We start from the raw sequence: 17,714 nt of genomic DNA, 5'->3' as shown, positions 1-17,714 counted from the left end.
GTCACCATCATTGTATTATTTAAAAAAAACTTTATTATATCGGAATAAAACAGATATTTCTCCTGCGAAGTTTCTGACAATTGTCAAAGATTTAGAAGAATTGTAGGTACTTAATTCTTGACAGGTAATGAGTTATGTCGGAATTTCGTGACAATTGTAGTGTTTCTTGTGACAATTGTCATAAACGTAGCAAGAGAAATATCTGTTTTTTTCCGATATCATAAAGTTTTTTTTAATAATACAATGATGGTGGCAAACAGAAATACGGCCCGCCCGATGGTAAGCGGTAACCGTAGGTTGGTGAAACAGGGGCCTGGCCACGGCATAGGTACCTATACGTATATGTAATAAAATACCGTATTATTAGATTTTTTATTAAATCTCCTAACTGTGTGTACAATAAGAAACTAAATAAACACTTGTATTTCATATATATATTCATGCGTTGTTATTCTCTCATTCCTCTTCACTTTTTATACCTGCTTTTTTGTCGCCTCTCATGCCCACATTAAAGTTCACATCGAATTTCTTAAGACAACAAAAGAATATTACAAGACATAATATCAAAACAATAGGTATCATGAGCCTGGGCAACCAAATAAGTATCTGCATCCACACTGAAGGTGGTATAAATAGTTTCATATTGTTTTTCGGTTCTTTTATTGTGTTCCCGTCATTATCTGGTTTTATTGTCGTTGGATCGTCTACGTAATCATCATCGTCGTTTGGGTGCTCTTTTCTGAGTTCTTTTTCGCTTTCCCAATGTAAACGGGCTGTGTTCCTGTAATAATAGTATAGACAAAAAAAATTGAATCTTTTCCTTAACTGATCCTTGACCGAAGTCAAGGATTATCATTTTTTTCTCTCGGCAATATTGTCATGCTTGACCAAAGGAGTAGTTCTACAATTTTGCTCTTAATGAGGATAAAACCCTGAAGGCGAAATTGTATATTAATTGTATAAAAATTTTAAGCCCACCTCAGATCTTCTATAATGTCATCGTAAACGGTTTCCTTGACATCCGGCGCAAGAAGAAAGTCTTGATGTTTAAAATCCTTTCTTTTCACTTCTCTCGTTGAAGCCTTAGCCATATCTTTAGCCATATTCTCGATATCTTTAGGACTCACAAACTCATCGTTTGAAGAATAAACTATCATAGTTGGAGCAGTTATATGACTTAAATTGTATATAGGGGCTTGTTTGATTTTGTAGTGATCCATATTTCCTTCTTCACCATAATCCCATCGGTTGAAGGTTTTGTATTTGATGTTTTGAGCTAAATGAGCTAGTAGCTTGATAGAGCCGCCCCTCGTTTTGTCCTTCGAATTGTTATGTTTTTCTAGGCCCTGTGAACATATTAAATTATATACAAGAGTAAATAAATAATAAGCTTTTAAATTTTCTATTGATTACCATTAATTCGTCAATTTTCAACTCTTCGCATATATTTTGATATTTTTTGTCACCGAGACAGTCGTCTACTGAGAAGTTCTTGCTTTCATCCTTCACAGGGGGAAATATTTCTGCTTTTCCACTTTTTATTAGGTCTTCCTGTAATAATTCAAATAATTATTAATAATTCTATAATACTATCAAGTGTACACAAAATAACAGATTATTCTTCTCTTGGGTTTAAAAATACGCGATATATTTAAAGTACTTACATATATTTCCTTAAAGCGATCGACTTCCTTCGTAAATTTCTCATTAGGGAAATAGTTCTGATACCCAATAGGAGCCATTAGGTGCGCGGTTTCAAATTTATTATTAAATTCCGGCTTAATTGAATTCAAAATCAAAAAGGCAGTGCCACCTAACGAATGGCTAATATAATGCACCTTTTCTTTGTGTGTATCATTTAAAACATAGTCTACTATTACAGCGACGTCATAGAAACCAATTTCATCGTAACTGAAGTCGAAAAACTTGGTTCTTTCATCCGTTTCTGAATCAAGGTATAAATGACGTCTGCCATATTTATTACCACGTACATTGGCGAGCCATACATCATAACCAAGATCTTGGAGTATGAAAGCTGAAAACACAGATTGTATAATGGTTAAGTCTTGAAGGTCTTAAGTCTTGGGTTGTTCTAATCTACTTTGTTGTTTTTAAGTACTTACCCAGAGAATGTTCTGTGTTTTGTCTGACAAACCTGTCCGAGGATTGGTACAAGCCAGGAACTAGTACGACGGGAAATTCTTTATGTTTCGGCTCATCATTTTCGAAAGTGGTCCTAAATATGTTCAGTATGTAACCATCGCAAGTGACGACATCATATGACTTTAGAAACCTTCCTTTATCACTGAGTGCTATTAGGTTTGCCTTTGGATTCTGCAATTTTTAAACAAATATGACAACGAAAGGAACAATTGGATTTATTATATATCTTCATTCAAAAATATGCTCTATATCGATATTACATTTTACATTTCTAATAACTGTCCACCAAAATTACCAAAAAACAACTGTAATATTAGTATTCCAATACAAGCGGTTGTTGAACCAAAAGGCACTAACTTACTTGCATTAATTTAAGTGTTCTTGTCTTTGTCTTCTTCAAAAATCTTGTGTGGTGGGTAAAAGTACTATTACTGTCGCTTTTATTTTTCGCTGATTCTTCACTTGAGTTAAACGATGAAACCATTTCGAGACACAACAACAAAACAAAGACGGAACGTCTTTGTATAAACATGGCGAAGACTCGGCAGTCGGCGTCTGACTAGCCCTATAAAAATTAACTTTATCTTTCGTTTAGTTAGTCTAATAGCTACTTTGTCCCTAAATGAAAGAAATAGGTTTTACTCAGCCTTTATTGAGTCGGTAATGATCTGATCAAGATGATTTGATTGAATTACTGTGTTTGAAAATTAACAATGATATAGAAACTAATGAGAAAATTTTAATTTTCCATTATTACTGATAGCAATTAGAAAACTAATTCAATGAGAACGTCTATAAATGGCATACCATAAGAGCGATTTTGAAGTTTGAAGCAAACATCACAATGCTTCTAAAATGTTGTCTCATTTCGATAATTTTTCTTAAAAACATTTCATGTGACGACTTGGCACCCGAGGCAAAAACGACAAATATCAAGAAACTTTCAGATAGTACGAACGTAAGTCTAGATGTATTTAATTTTTTTCTTTAACTTGATAATTGAACTTAAAATCTATCATGGTTTTACGTTTTATTTCGATTAAAATTGAATTTGCAGAATCCACTGACAAACAGAGTCCAACTGACCAATGACACAGGAAGGTATCTTAATGAATACTACGTTGTGATCAATGATCAGTACATTATAAAGATATTTAGGCTGACTTATGAAAATTACGAAATAAAATCTGAAAAATACCCAGTGCTACTGGTTCACGGTTTGTTTCAATCTTCGGACAGATTTCTGCAGCAACGAGATAATCAGTCTTTAGGTGAGTAAAATACGAGTATATGATAAAATACAATCAAAACAGTAATTTTATTAAATTAATAAAAAAATTATATGTAATATATGAAACACGTTTTCTCGTTGCGTGCACGAAATATCGGTTTATCGAACGATTATATCGAAATCTGAATCTAAATATTTAATTATATTTCAGCCTTCAAACTCCAAGATTTCGGATATGATGTATGGTTGGCTAACTTTCGAGGCAACAAATATGGCCGAAGACACACATCCTTCGGAGATGAAATTAAAGATAAAGCACATTTTTTTAACTACTCCTACGAGGAAATCGCTCTACAGGACATTGCTGCTACTGTAGATTTCATTCTCGATAATACTAAGCAAGAAAAGATACATTACATCGGTTATTCATTGGGAGGGACCATCTTTTTGGTACTAAATTCTATGAAGCAAGAATACAATAATAAATTTGACACAGCACATCTCTTGGCTCCATTTGGGTACCAAAACTACTTTCCTAATAAAGATCTCGAGGTTGAGGCTAGTCGCTGTGACGAAATATATGTAAGTAGAAATGCTGTTGTGTTTTAAGATAATAAAGTACAACTTGTTATTATATATCATCATTATTTTGATTCTTCAACAGGAAAAACTTTTAAATGTTAGCACTCTGGAAATATTTCCATATGAGCCTTCCAGTACAGATATTCTATTTTCGGCAGAACAATGCTTTGGCAATAATATTTATCGAAATATATGCAATTTATTGAAAATTAATGAAGCCATGGTAAGGACAGCAACTCTTTTAAGCACACATATTATTTAACCTCTACATAACTAAATTAGTTACTTTAATACTACTATTACTGTCGCTTTTATTTTTCGCTGATTCTTCACTTGAGTTAAACGATGAAACCATTTCGAGACACAACAACAAAACAAAGAGGGAACGTCTTTGAACGGATAAAATTAAAATTAACTTGCTTGTAACCAAAATTAACAATAATTTAAAAAAATATATAACAGATAATCTTATTTTGAAAGATCAGGGCCATGTGCATCAATAAGAATATTTCTAAGAGTATCAATGACGTATTTACAGGGCATACAAAGTCAAGGCAATAAAATAAATGAAACGAGGGGTGGATCTATCAAACAGATAGTGCATTTAGCACAAAATGTTAAGTCTAAAAGATTCAGTCGATGGGATTACGGAGAAAAAGAAAATGAAGATCATTACGGAACCAAAGAACCACCTAAATATAATTTAAGTGTCATTACTGTTGAAACTAAGATAATTTTTGCACCATACGATGAATATGTGAGTCCAAAGGATATTGCTGACATGGCAGCAAATATGGTTAATGCTACAACAAGAGAAATAGGTAGGAAAGGTATTGCTGATATGCCGACGAATATGGGTAATGCCACATCAAGAAAAGTAGAAATTGAAGATGTTTCTGGTATTACTACTGATACAGGTAACGATCGAACAAGAGATGTGGGCAGGAGTGGTATTACTGATATGCCTACAAATGTGAGTAGTGCTACACCGAGAGAAGTTACTAGTATGACTACGGAAGACATTGACTCTACAGCAATAGAAGTAGGTGAGAAAGGTATTACGGATATGCCTACAGATATAGGTAATGCTCAATCACGAGTAGTAGAAATTGAAGAGGTTACTGGTATGACCAGTATAGGTGACGCTGCAACGAGAAAAGTAGGTAGGGAAGGTAATCCGGATGTGCCTACGCGTATGAGTTATGCTATATTAAGAGAAGTAAAACATGAAGATGTGACAGACATGACAACTAATATAGTTGAGGCTACAACAATAGGAGAAAGTACGAGAGATTTCAAACACAATGACTTCATTGATGCCCCAGACGTGATGGAACTTGTGTATGATAACATCATTAATGACTTGGAGAAGTGAGTATGTAATATTATCATTGTTTTTTAGCGAACGGAAGGGAGAAAACCCCGGATAGATGTTCTATCGCACAACTGAACGATTATTATAAATAGAGAGTATTTAAAATATCCTTTGAATTGCAGAATCTTTCGTTGTGGAGAAAATGCAACGTCCTCTTAAACATATTAAATTCTTATGCAAAAGTAATAATACATATGTCAACCATGCGATAATATTACTGAATAATGATAAAAAACATTGGTTTAGAAGATGTTCAATATTTAAAAATTATTCGATGTTTCCATAACAATTAATATATGATTACAGGAGATCAGAACACAATGCTGCAATTGGAAGGGAAAATAAAATAAAATTAAGCGACAACAAGACAAATACGAACGAAGAAGAAACAGAAGACCAACAAGTCAAAGAAAAATTACGGAAAACAAACTGGCTGATAGTAGCTTTGATTCCAGGCCTTATTCTCTTCTCACTGTTACTTTTCATGTGTTTAGTCAGATCAATTGATTTCGATTGTCATATGGAAATGTAAGTTGCGAAATATATATTTCGAATCGTTTACAAGTTTTACTCTGCCTGGTTTTAGTTATTTCATGAAAGACTTTGGTCTAATTTTACGGATGCTATTTGTGTTTATCTACTTTTCAATCAATTAAACAGTTGTTTCTCGCTGACTGGTTAACTAAATAAAAGCCAAAACTTCACTGATACACTCCCTTTACTCCCTTTACTTGGATTAAAACATCTAAAAAAATCTAAAAATCTTCAATGATTATTTAATATACACCCAGATTGCTTGCAAAATTGCTTGGACACTTATGAATGGATTTCATAGTACTATATGTACACCCAGCTGCAAAAAAAATGGATTTCATAGTATATTGTGTATTTGCAATAAAGACAATTTATTATCAATTCATAATGTTGACGATCAATCCTCTTCAAAGCAGGGTCAACAATAAGTTTACACTTTATTTCAATGGAATAGGGTGAAGAAATGTATAGTTATGATTATGACTTGCAACAGTTCGCAAAGACATTCCCGAATGAATACCCGTCACGTGCATCTGTTATACAGTTCAATGCACTATCATTGGACTGGAAGTTCGATGGCCGCTGAATGGCAATTAGAATGAACAAGAGTGAGCTTTAGACAAATCTAATTAGTTTTTGCTAAATATCTTATTTCAATAGTCAGTGAAAGCTGGGCTTTAGAAGATTAAGCCTTTCAAAAACTGCATATTGTCAGGAAATTATGATGAGTGCTACCATGATCACCTACGAATGCTGAAGGGCTTGGGCACTAGAGGCCTTCGTCTCTTTTTCTTGATGATATAACGTATATAGTAGTGGACCCTATAATGGACGTGGAACCAGTAATGGGACAAAAAACCACAATTCCTCTAAAATAAGTATCTAAAAGTAGTTTATAAACACTGGACATATTTTTATCATAAATAAGAGTCCTAGAGCTGTTTATGTTTCAATTTTTATTAAATTCGGTTATTTTTTTTGAAATGTGCGTCAACCCAAAAGTTGTCGTGTCTCTGAAAAAAAATACCACTACGAATTCTTAACAACTTCGCTAAGAGAGGTGAGTTAATTTATTAAATTTTAATTAATTAATACTTGATGAAAACTAGAATGTGTTTTGTTAATTGCATTTACCATGAGATAAGGTATACAACACACTATATGTTGTGACTCCACAGATGTAAAAAAAATAGTAGTATTTGGCCCAATCCCATTATAGGAGCTGTAAAACTGCATACCTCCTATGATGGGACAATTTACATAATGATGCTTGCCATGCCATAATTTCATGTTTAAACAATACAGAAGTAAAATGTAGTTACAAAATATGTCAATAAGGAGGTATTCTCGGACTTCAGATAAATTAATATCGTTTTCCAAACTTTTATTTAACTTGCCCTGTTAGTTAGTGTGGGTCAAATCTTGGTAGCTGAATTTGAGCCACTTTTCGATTTCCGATTCAGTTGAAATTTTGTGTAAGTACGTAATTAAGTATGCAAATCGGATGATAATGCAATACCTATTATGATAACATGGACCTGATCTGATGATGGAGACAGGAGGTGGCCATGGGAACTTTATCGCAATAAACCCTAACTAATTGTGTTTGGGTGTATTAGAATTGTCTCGATGGATCTAATACAATAATAACGGGCTGCGGAAAGAAAAATACATTCAGCGATAAAAGTTTATACCAAAACTTGATTTTTTTGCCATAACTTATTCCCCATTTTAATATTTTATACTGATAGAGCAATGTCCATTATAGGGGCCCCATTACTGGATCCACGTCCATTACCGGGGGCCCATTACTGGAGCTTTGGTGTCCATGACTGGAGAAAAAAGACATAGTTTTAATTTGTTAAGTATGTAGAAACTCATTGCAGTATCTTTGATACAACATGCCTAAAACATGAAAGACGGATAGGATTTTCATCTTTTAACACGCTAAGCGGTAGACCATTTACATGTATAAGGGAAATATCATAAATACTCCAAATTTCCTCTTAAATGTCCCATGACTGGTGCTGTTACTATATACATATATTTCAATTAAAAAGTGAGAAGCAATCACCAGTCACTGATACGTACATTACCTACATCTTAAGGCCCAGTCATCACAGTAATCTAAAGATTGGTCATAAATTGCAGGGTGCGTACTTGTACCTTCTATTTGAACGATTTAAGTACTGAGTACAGTTTTCCTGTGATATACGTGACATTTTAGGCAAAAGGTACCACGACGGTATCGGTTATGATTATGGTTTAATCGTAAATATCATTTAATTGTTTAGGATCAGTTTTATTTGGCATCTGCCATCTGCCACGCCGTCTCTTACTCATATTAAAGCTTGTCTTAAAATGTAATTGATTTAACAAAAACTTTTTTGTTACAGGTATGTATGTTCCACTGCTGGGCTGCTACTTACGACTTATGTGTCCGTGCGTGTACGTAGATGTGTTAAAATACTGCGTACCTATAACGAGAAGTCAGAACAGAAAGGTTTTTGAGTACTTGCCGAACTGGTAGAAGCAGAGCGGGAAAAGCTCCTTGATCGGTTTGTAAAATGTGCCCAAGTTTTGGTCAAAAAAGCAGGAATATAAACTAAAGCTTTTGCCAGGTTTTGCGAACATAATGCGTTGACTCGTGAACGGCTCGCAACCAGCGCGTGAGGCGCACATTCGCGGCTTAGGCTACCTTTCCTTTCCATGCGTGAGTCAACCAATAACATTAGTTATTATAATTATTTATAATCCAGCGGAGCGGAAAAGAGATGTGGGAATCAACCATTCTACAGTACAGGCAACCATCTTCGCTAGATCTAAACGCGCCTTAACAAAGCAACCCATTATAGAGAAAATTCTTGAGCAGTATTTATCAGATTTGTAAACCTGAATTAATGATGATGAATTTGAGGTTCTTCTAATCAACTGCAATGCCAAGAAGTTCACGTTATTAACTAGGTACTAAAGATAATGAAGTGATTATCTTTCTCAAGCCATTAATTACTATTGAAACACATAAACGGTCCGAGCTTGCAGGCAAAATGATGTTGCTGAAGGATTGTGTTATAATTTTGATTTTAACACTCAAAAGTATTTTATTGTGTGACGCAGAACAATTACAGAAGGAAGACCCTACTGTCACTAGTATAGATAAAAGTACAATTAATTCGCCAAATCAGACTGAACACAATGAAACTGTAAGTCAATGTAAACGCCCTTTATGTAGTCACCATTTTATTTCATAGTAAAATAAATAAATAAAATATTTAATTATGAAGTCAAATTATTTTGGTGAGCAACTATTTATAATATCAGACTGTATTGAGGAAGACGACGATTTAACGCACCATTTGTCAAAAACATCTGTCCGCTAAAAGCGCCTAGTGCTACCGCTGCCTATACTAAAAATCGAAATTTTGTTATGTGTTTCTAAGCTCCATCGGTCTTGCATATTCCTAGAAAGGCCGAAATTACGATGCGTCCACAGTCCACATTGACACGTTCAAATGCGGCTAGCCCAAATAACATTGTTTCATTAAATTTACAGAATGTATCAACAAAACTCACCGTAAGATGGCCCTCCACTTCATTTGACGTACAAACAAGTGATGGTTTCTTACTGAAAATATTTAGACTGTCCTCTGAATTTAGCAATGCAGACACAGAATGTTGTCCAGTGCTACTTGTTCACGGGTTGTACCAGTCTTCAGACAGATTTCTTAGACGGAAACAGGAACAGAATCTAGGTAGGTTTAAAACTTTTTAAGAATCAGGGGTAGCGCCTTAATTTTTCAATCACTAATATATCTAATTTTGAGGTTTGAGAGTTTGTTGCAAATTTTTTATTTCGAGTTTTGTAAAAATGACGACGTCTTAAGTTTCTTTCAGCTTACAAACTGCAGCATCTCGGATACGATGTGTGGCTGTTTAACGCTCGTGGCAATAAATATAGCCGAAGGCACGTCAGTTTAGACCCAGAAAAAAATCCCACCGAATTTTTCAACTACTCATACGAAGAAATCGGCTATTTTGACCTCGCCGCCACAGTAGACTTCATACTCAGTACGACCGGGTTCAAGAAAATGCATTATATTAGTTATGGGATGGGCGGAACTTTCTTTTTAGTTTTAAATTCGTTATTGCCGTCGTACAACGATAAATTTGATAGGGCGTTTCTGATGGCCCCAGTTGCTTATAGCGGTCGCATGCCTAACACCGCTCTTCAAAAGCAGTTGCTTCTTCACGAAAGACTTTATGTGAGTATAGCCTCTGCCTGCAACATCCTTTGCGTTGATGTATTTTACTGCGAACGAAATATAATTTTTATTCATATACTGAAACATTTATCCTCCGATTTTTAAATGCGGTTGCGATTCTTGCTAGAAAAACATTACGTTTTCAAAATCTGATTAGTTCGGTCTCTTAGGGTTGTTTTGTACAGAATGCAAAGTATCAAAATTTATGGTGTGGTATCAACGCAAGTTTATTATGTAATTTCCTAAAATTTAAATGAAAAAAATAGCCTATTGTGCTCAATAAGTGACTCTCAAACAGGCAAGCCAACAGGAATCGATTTGTATAGAAGCTTCGACACTGGTATATCTTTAAAAATGCATATTACGGCACCTGGAAGCATTTATGCTAGGTTAGGCTTATTTTATAGGTATGATATGACAAATATTAGTACTTGTCACGCCTACGAAATCAGATAGGCATATATTAAAACCATAATATTTCAATCTCAAACTACCAGTAGGTAACCGTTATATCGTTTTATATGGATATATTTTACAGAGCGATCTTAAGCAAGCAAAAGTTTATGAACTATTTCCATATTACAATGATGAGGACAACATGGAATTCATCCCATCGATGTGCTTGGGTTCGGAAAATTATAAACTAATTTGCGATAAAATGCAAATTGCTAAAATCATGGTAAGAACATTAAAACCCCAAACCACTTTTTAGATAAAATCAACAAAGACCTACAGTCAGAGAGTAACCACTAGTGCTACAGTTACCTCCAGCAGTAGGTATTACTGCAGAGCCTGCAGTGCTGACCAGGACAATTTCACTATCAATTTATTTTATAAATTGATTTGCTTACGTTGTCTACATTTAATTTAATTTCAATACCTAGTTGCCTACCCCTATTTTTGACTAAAATCTGCAGTCTAACCAAGTGCATTTCAAGTGCATCTAAACAGTGCAAGTGCATCTAAACAGTGAAATCGTGCTAAGTGAACTATGATTTAGACGCACCAGCATCAGCTGCCTGTCTAAAACGAAATAATAATAATAATAAGCCCCCAGGGCAGCTTGTGGCGAGCTGAATGGGAAGTGACGTCCCTTGGGTCCCATAGCCCCGAGAGTCGGTCAGGCCCCTCTCTCCGGCTTGCCTTTATTGGCCGGCTGGAGTGAACACTGAGCAGGGGCCGCAGGACTCTCACCTCTGGCTTGCCTTAACCGGCCGTCCAGAGTGGGGTGTCAGAGCTATATGCTCGCAGGGTGGAAGTGAAACATGCCTAAGACGCGAGTTGGCACAGTGGCTGCTTACAGCCACTGGGTAGAAAGCGGTGCACACCTCTCCACACCCTGAGCCGCTCACGCGATGTTGTCCCCTTGTCGCTCCGTGCGAGCGGCCGTTTTCGGGGACCCATATTGTGAGTTGGCGAGTCACCACCTGCCTATTTTTCGTGTTTTATAACATATGATCAAGGCAGGTGCCATAGTTTCTTCCATAGTCACAGTTACCAGTCCATTAGCATCTCAACCCAATAGCCCATCAGTTCTTTTTGTTCCTTTTTCTTGCAATAGTCCTACACTAACCGGGGCTTGTCCTTGGGTGCACTACTATAGCGCAAACAGGGGTAATCGTCGGTTAGTGTCACATCACACTTAGAGTAAATTGTCAATTTACAAGGGGCCTCTACGTGTTGGCTTCGGCCCCACGCACGCCTACCAAAAGTCCGGGACCCCATGGTCCCGAGATTATGTAAATGACACACATAATAATAATAATAATTTGCACGAAGTAATGTTACTATTAAACATAACCATTTCAGCTCAAATCTTCATGTCTGGAATGCATGTTACAACAAGCGAGTACTATTAGAAAATTCAGGCCGTTACTGATTTTATCAATTAGGAGGGTTTATAGATATAATATAAAATTTCTTGTTGTGTCAAAAGGATGGAGCGAAAATGATAATGCGTGTGCATGGAATAGGGGATGCAGGTCAAGCATCTTGTGATATTTCCATCTACAGCCAAAACCGCGTGCTCTAAATTTTACCGTAATTGTATTAGCAAAAGACTGAATTTTTGTGAGGCGACTGAACGGCAACCTATAGAAACTGAACCGTGTAGTTTTAGCATTATGTTCAATTCAGAGTATGACAGAAAGTACAGTTGCTGCATGCTGGTAAAAATCCGTGATCCGGGTGGCTTTAGGCCGAAACGTAGATTCTTCCTTGGTCACTTTTTCTTTCATATATGCCATAATTTTTTGGGTCTAGTCGAACTTTTGAAATATGGTCACTTTATTCTCGCTAATATTACAGAATTATATTCACAGGAACTAAATGATACTAAAAATTCTAAAGAAGCTACGAGGGGTGGCTCTATCAAGACTTTAATTCATTTTGCACAAAACGTCGAAAAGAAAAAATTTCTTCGTTTTGATAACGGAGATAATAATAATAAAGAAGTGTACGGGCGTAGAGGAAATCCTCCTGAATATTCTTTAAAGGCTATTACTGTTCTTACTGTATTAATATTTGCGCCAACCGACGAAATGATCGACGAAGATGACATTTATGAATTGGCATCAAATATGACTAATGTTACACTCAGGAAAGTGGAGAGACCGAAATTTAAACACGATGACTTTATCGCCGGGCAAGACGTAATGCATGACGTTTACAAAAGCATTATAGAAGATTTGTCGGAGTAAGTGTGTTATATATCTAAGTTTTAATAGTCCTATAGGTAGTAAATTAAACCGAATACCGGAAAAGTAGGAATCTCTGACGAGGCATGGCTACAGTCGATGCAGGAATTACGTTTTATCCGGCTAGGCATATAAGTGCTGGTTAGAAAAAACATTACCAAACAATGCCTGGAAATACGGTAAAATACCTACATTTTAACCCTAAACTTGGCAGTGTGCATTCTTATGCACGTTACACTTTTTAAAAATCTACGCAAAAAGTAAACAGCTTCATATTATTTTTTGACGCATATTTTTCCACTTAATACCGTAAAACGGGGTGAAAAGACACGATTTTCAACTTCAAGGACGATTTTCACCAATAATCCAAATGATAAAAGTAAAAATTTAGGCATCATTTTATGAGTCTTGGTTAGTTCTTCAATTTTGCATTTGTGAAATCAAATTTTGATCCACCCAATTCAGAGAAAATCAAAGAAAACTGCCTGATTTCTCCATATCCTTAAAACGGGGTCGATAGACACACGAAAGGGGTGAATAGAAATATGAAGTTTATGTTGTCATAGGCATCGAATTTGGTCATTATTATGTTGATACTCTATTGGCAAATGGTACATATATCTGTTAAACTGTTATTTGATACAAAAATATTTTTTCGTGTCTTTTAACCCCCAAGGCGTGTTTTTTCACCCCTTTGTGGTGTCTAATCACCCCCTATGGCGTAACTATTCACCCCCTATGACGTAACTATTCACCCCATATGCGTGTCCACTGACCCCATTTTCACGTAAAAGTGCTTGTTGATAGTTTTTTGCAAAAAAATGCTTAATTATAGAGAAAATTGGTGATATTATTTATTATTTAGGTACTACAGATACTATATTACCAGGTTAGCTAACTTTAACTACGTTAATGTCACTACATTTACCGCTAGAACAAAGTTCAGACAGGCTTCATTTCTTACCTTGGTGAGGCCTTCCTTTAGAGTCAAAAAAATGTATCTTTTTGGCAGTTTGATTAACTTCTTTTGGTATCAATATAGAGAATAAATAGTCTACTATATACGTATTCCAAAAAATCTGATTTTAGAGATGTACGTTTTTAAATATAACAACTTGAAAGAAAACGTTCAAAATTTCTCTATTCACCCCGCGATTTCTGTTGACCCCGTTTTACGGTACTATACTTAATTGGTAAAAAAATGTTTTATGTCGCTGGCATATCTGATTTTGAGTGTAGCACGCAAAATGTCAGGCCGCGAAGCTGCGTCTACGCATTGTATGCGAAAAGTGGTACTTTTTAGTGACTTCCTTTTAGATTTGGGTCTATTTATGATTGTTACATAAAAAGTGAATATATATTCTATACAATAACGTATTTTTATTAGTCATTGCATTGTTGTTATAGATAGCATGAACTCGTTTTATCGTATGTATCTACTAATGCACACCGCCAGCTTCTCTACTAACAACATGCTTTTTTAAATGTATCTTTAAAGATACATTGCCAGGTTAAGGTTCCAAAATGTTAATTGTCTTTCTAAGAAATTATTGGGATTTTAGGACAAATTACGACATTCTATTATTAAAAGTATTTAACTATATCCTTCAAGTGCCATAAATATCACAGATAAGGCTACAGCAACAAAACAGAGCTCGCTATCGGGTTCCTCTTATTCCTCAACTCGTAGTCAGATCAGAAATAGACAGCAGCAGTTGCCTCCATCTTTATCATCTTATCTAGAGAACCTAGACTAGTCATCAGACAGCGATCATGAAACAACAGATAGTGAGCTCATCCCAGCGACCACTGCTAGCCATGACCAGCATGCCACCACTGCCATCGCCAAATTAGGTAACATTGCTAGTACATTCAGAATGAGTCTCCAACCACAAGACAAACAGTAAGCCTCTCTGAACAAGCAAATTCGAATGCTCCGACATCATCCCATAATCCTATACCATCGCTATTTTCAGGTTTATCAATCTTACATCCTACTCTTCAGCTTCAATGCTTGCAGTAGCTACTCGATAAAAAAAAAACTATAATTGTGACTAAAAAGAAGCCAGTCCAATCAAAACCTCTCACATTATATTGGAAATGTAGCGATTTACGGGAATTGGGCTAGTAAAAATTGAGAAGAAGTTTTCGAAAGGCCAGTAGTCACAGATAATGTGTAAAAAAAATAAGCCAAATAAAATGTAGGTAGCTGTTGCAGGGGAAGGAGCACTGAAGCTGCAGAGTAGGATGATAAACCTGAAAATGGCGATGATATATGATTATGGGATGGTGTTGTGGCAGGTTCAGAGTTCAGACTCACTTTAGTAGTTGGAGACTCACTCTGAAGATGTACTAGCAATGTTACCTGATTTGGCGATGGTGATGATGGCATGCTGGACATGGATAGCAGTGGTCGCTGGGCTGGGGTCGCTATCTGTTGTTCCATGATCGCTGTCTGATAACAGATGTAGGTGCTCTAGAGAAGATGGAGGCAACTACTAATCTATTTCTGACCTGACCCCGGGTTGAGGAAGAAGAGCAATCAGATTGCGAGCTCTTTTTTGTTGTTGTAGCCTTATCTGTAATATCTGTGGCACTTGAATAATATAGTTAAATACTTTTAATAAATAGAATATCGTAATTTGTCCTAAAATTCTAATAATTTCTTAGTAAGACGGTAAATATTCTGCAACCTCAACCTGGCAATGAATCTTTAAAGATACATAACTCACCTCACAGTGAACCTGGCAGTGTCTCTCCTAGGATACATACCTAATTTATTGTTAATTTGTGAATCCTTGGCAGTGTGCATTTAAAGATACGTTGTATAAATAAAAAACTAAAATACTAACATTTTTTTTATTATTTTTGTACCCTTAAGTCAACCCTTAGTATCCCTTTTTTCAAGAAAAAAAACACAAAATTCTAGCAAAAAAAATCCTGCCAAGTTTAGGGTTAATATTTGTTGACTTACCTGGGATAATATTAATTTAGTAATAATGAATGACAGTATCAATTTGCTCCCGGGGTTTGTTTTTCTAATCATCTGTTTAAATTATCACATTTTAATGCTCTTGTAACTCTAGTCAAATGATGTGTCAAATGATGTATTAATAAAAGGAAGAAAACTAGGGCTCAAGGTATTTTGATCAAATCATAACATGTTTACAGGAGTAAAAAGCATGAGACACCGGATCAGAAGAAGAAAACAAACAAGAGCTTCACGTGGTGGATCGGACTAATAATTTTAGGTGTGGGGCTTGCCATAATCATATTTATATGCATAAAGATTTTTGGTAGATAAAAAGGTAATGAAAAGAAATAAACAGTCTAAAATACATAGCACTTTATGTATATTTAGTTCTTTATTGTAGTTACCATTTGTTAAACTGATAATGTAGAAAATAAAGTAAGATGAACAAAAGTGCTTTTAAATACCCGTTATTATTTTTAGTCCTTATTATTTAAGCTATTAACACAGCATGGCCCAAAAATAAGTACCTAGACATTTTTTTAAATGCGGCATATTGTTGAAAATTTTAACAAACGTTTAGTTGTGCATTATAGCTAAAGGAGAATACATATTTTGGAGTTCATACTTTTTGTTTCAGTTAAATGATTGTAGTAAATTTGAATAATATTTTGAAAAACACATGTACCTTAAAAAAATGACAAAAACAAAGTATTCTTGGGCCAGATACGGCGAGGTAGTTTGGCGCTCGAACGCAGTGAGAACGCCAACAGTCCGAGGCTGGATGCCTTTTATCCGAGTTAAACACTCAACTTTCCACTTCGAATACGAGGAAAGTAAAATACATGTGTTTTTTCAAACGTGACTAAGTATAATTTTAAATAGTTATTATGTGTGTACTTTGAACTTAGACGTGCGCGCCGACCTAAAATTTGCCGGCGGCAGCGCGCCGGCTTTTTTGGGCGGCGCCGCCGTGTAGCAAATTTAGGTATTACCTACTAAAACTGCAAAAATTAACTATGTATAGTTTTTCACTAGCATTATACTTACGCACGCGCTGTTCTAGTACATATCCCCGATTCTAACATACATTTTTTTTTTAAAAGGGGGTGGCTGTCTTCACGCTAGCCACCCCAAACCACTTTTTGTAAGTTTTTTTGGTTTAGATAGCAAGATATTCGTTAGTTCATGATTGTTCAGGCATTAGAATCGTTAGGGCCCCGAATCCTTAATTTTTTTTTAATTCTTTCAAACTTCTTCACGCTAACCACCCCACCCCGAAATCAGCCAAATTAACTATGTGAAGTCATCGGGCGACGTTAGTTCACATTTGTTCAGGCATTAAAATCGTTAGGATCTCATTAGATTTGCCATAAAAAAAATCTAAAATAGTACATTATTGTCGAGGCTTGTAAGTAGCTACTTGCAGGCTGAGGATTCGTTTTAAACGGACGACCTTGGGAGTCCGTTTCATTGAATCCGAAGCCAGCAAGTAGCCTTCCAGCAGAGTCAAATATAGTGCTTTTCTCAAAAATGGTGCAAGAAATATAATTATCATAGAAATATTTTACAAAAGCAACATTCTTACGTATATATTTTCACAGAATAGGCCCTTGCCGCCTTTTTTTAAATAAAAGAATAGAAGTGTATTTTTCTGCCAAAAATACGCCAACCTATTTGAGACAGCTATATAGTCGCGGTACTAATCATCTGTTTGGCTGTTTAATGGGCCTGTGCCTTCATTTGATATGGACATTTCAACTTTTAAAAAGTTTGGAAATCGACAAATAATGGAATTTGTATGCAACATTGCAGTCCCAAAATCGAGACTGCAATGTTTTTAACTTTTGACTGACCATAAACTACGCGCTTTGCGACCTTTTTTTTAGACGGAAAGTCG

General features: G+C 35.6%; 4 protein-coding genes across 5 annotated transcripts in view; 3 read left to right on the top strand and 1 right to left on the bottom strand.

Annotated features, from left to right (window-relative positions):
• LOC134679907 (syndecan) overlaps positions 1-17,714 on the top strand; it is a 572,242-nt gene that overhangs the window by 257,467 nt on the left and 297,061 nt on the right. The gene's annotated exons all lie outside the window — the stretch shown is intronic.
• On the bottom strand, positions 426-2,719 carry LOC134680511 (lipase 1-like). Its single transcript, XM_063539635.1, has 6 exons — positions 2,525-2,719; positions 2,124-2,334; positions 1,665-2,035; positions 1,414-1,551; positions 979-1,346; positions 426-781 (listed from the first exon to the last, which is right to left on the bottom strand). The coding sequence occupies exons 1-6, from the start codon at positions 2,693-2,695 to the stop codon at positions 457-459; spliced, it is 1,584 nt and encodes a 527-aa protein (XP_063395705.1). The 5' UTR covers positions 2,696-2,719; the 3' UTR covers positions 426-456.
• On the top strand, positions 3,004-5,915 carry LOC134679895 (lipase 3-like). 2 transcript variants are annotated; one of them, XM_063538823.1, is made up of 6 exons: positions 3,004-3,121; positions 3,221-3,434; positions 3,606-3,976; positions 4,059-4,199; positions 4,515-5,347; positions 5,658-5,915. In XM_063538823.1, the coding sequence occupies exons 1-6, from the start codon at positions 3,008-3,010 to the stop codon at positions 5,881-5,883; spliced, it is 1,899 nt and encodes a 632-aa protein (XP_063394893.1). In that variant the 5' UTR covers positions 3,004-3,007; the 3' UTR covers positions 5,884-5,915. The 2 variants fall into 2 exon arrangements, with proteins under 2 accessions (XP_063394893.1, XP_063394894.1); XM_063538824.1 differs by lacking the exon at positions 4,059-4,199.
• LOC134679900 (lipase 3-like) lies at positions 8,768-16,181 on the top strand. The gene is made up of 6 exons (XM_063538832.1): positions 8,768-9,088; positions 9,439-9,637; positions 9,780-10,147; positions 10,686-10,826; positions 12,469-12,842; positions 16,015-16,181. Exons 1-6 carry the CDS (start codon positions 8,933-8,935, stop codon positions 16,145-16,147), a joined length of 1,371 nt encoding a protein of 456 aa, XP_063394902.1. The 5' UTR covers positions 8,768-8,932; the 3' UTR covers positions 16,148-16,181.

The sequence above is a fragment of the Cydia fagiglandana genome, chromosome 3 (assembly GCF_963556715.1).
Source record: "Cydia fagiglandana chromosome 3, ilCydFagi1.1, whole genome shotgun sequence".
In the NCBI taxonomy this organism is placed as follows: Eukaryota; Metazoa; Arthropoda; class Insecta; order Lepidoptera; family Tortricidae; genus Cydia; species Cydia fagiglandana.
The sequence above is the reverse complement of the archived record's forward strand: the minus strand, read 5'-3'. Positions and strand labels throughout refer to the sequence as shown.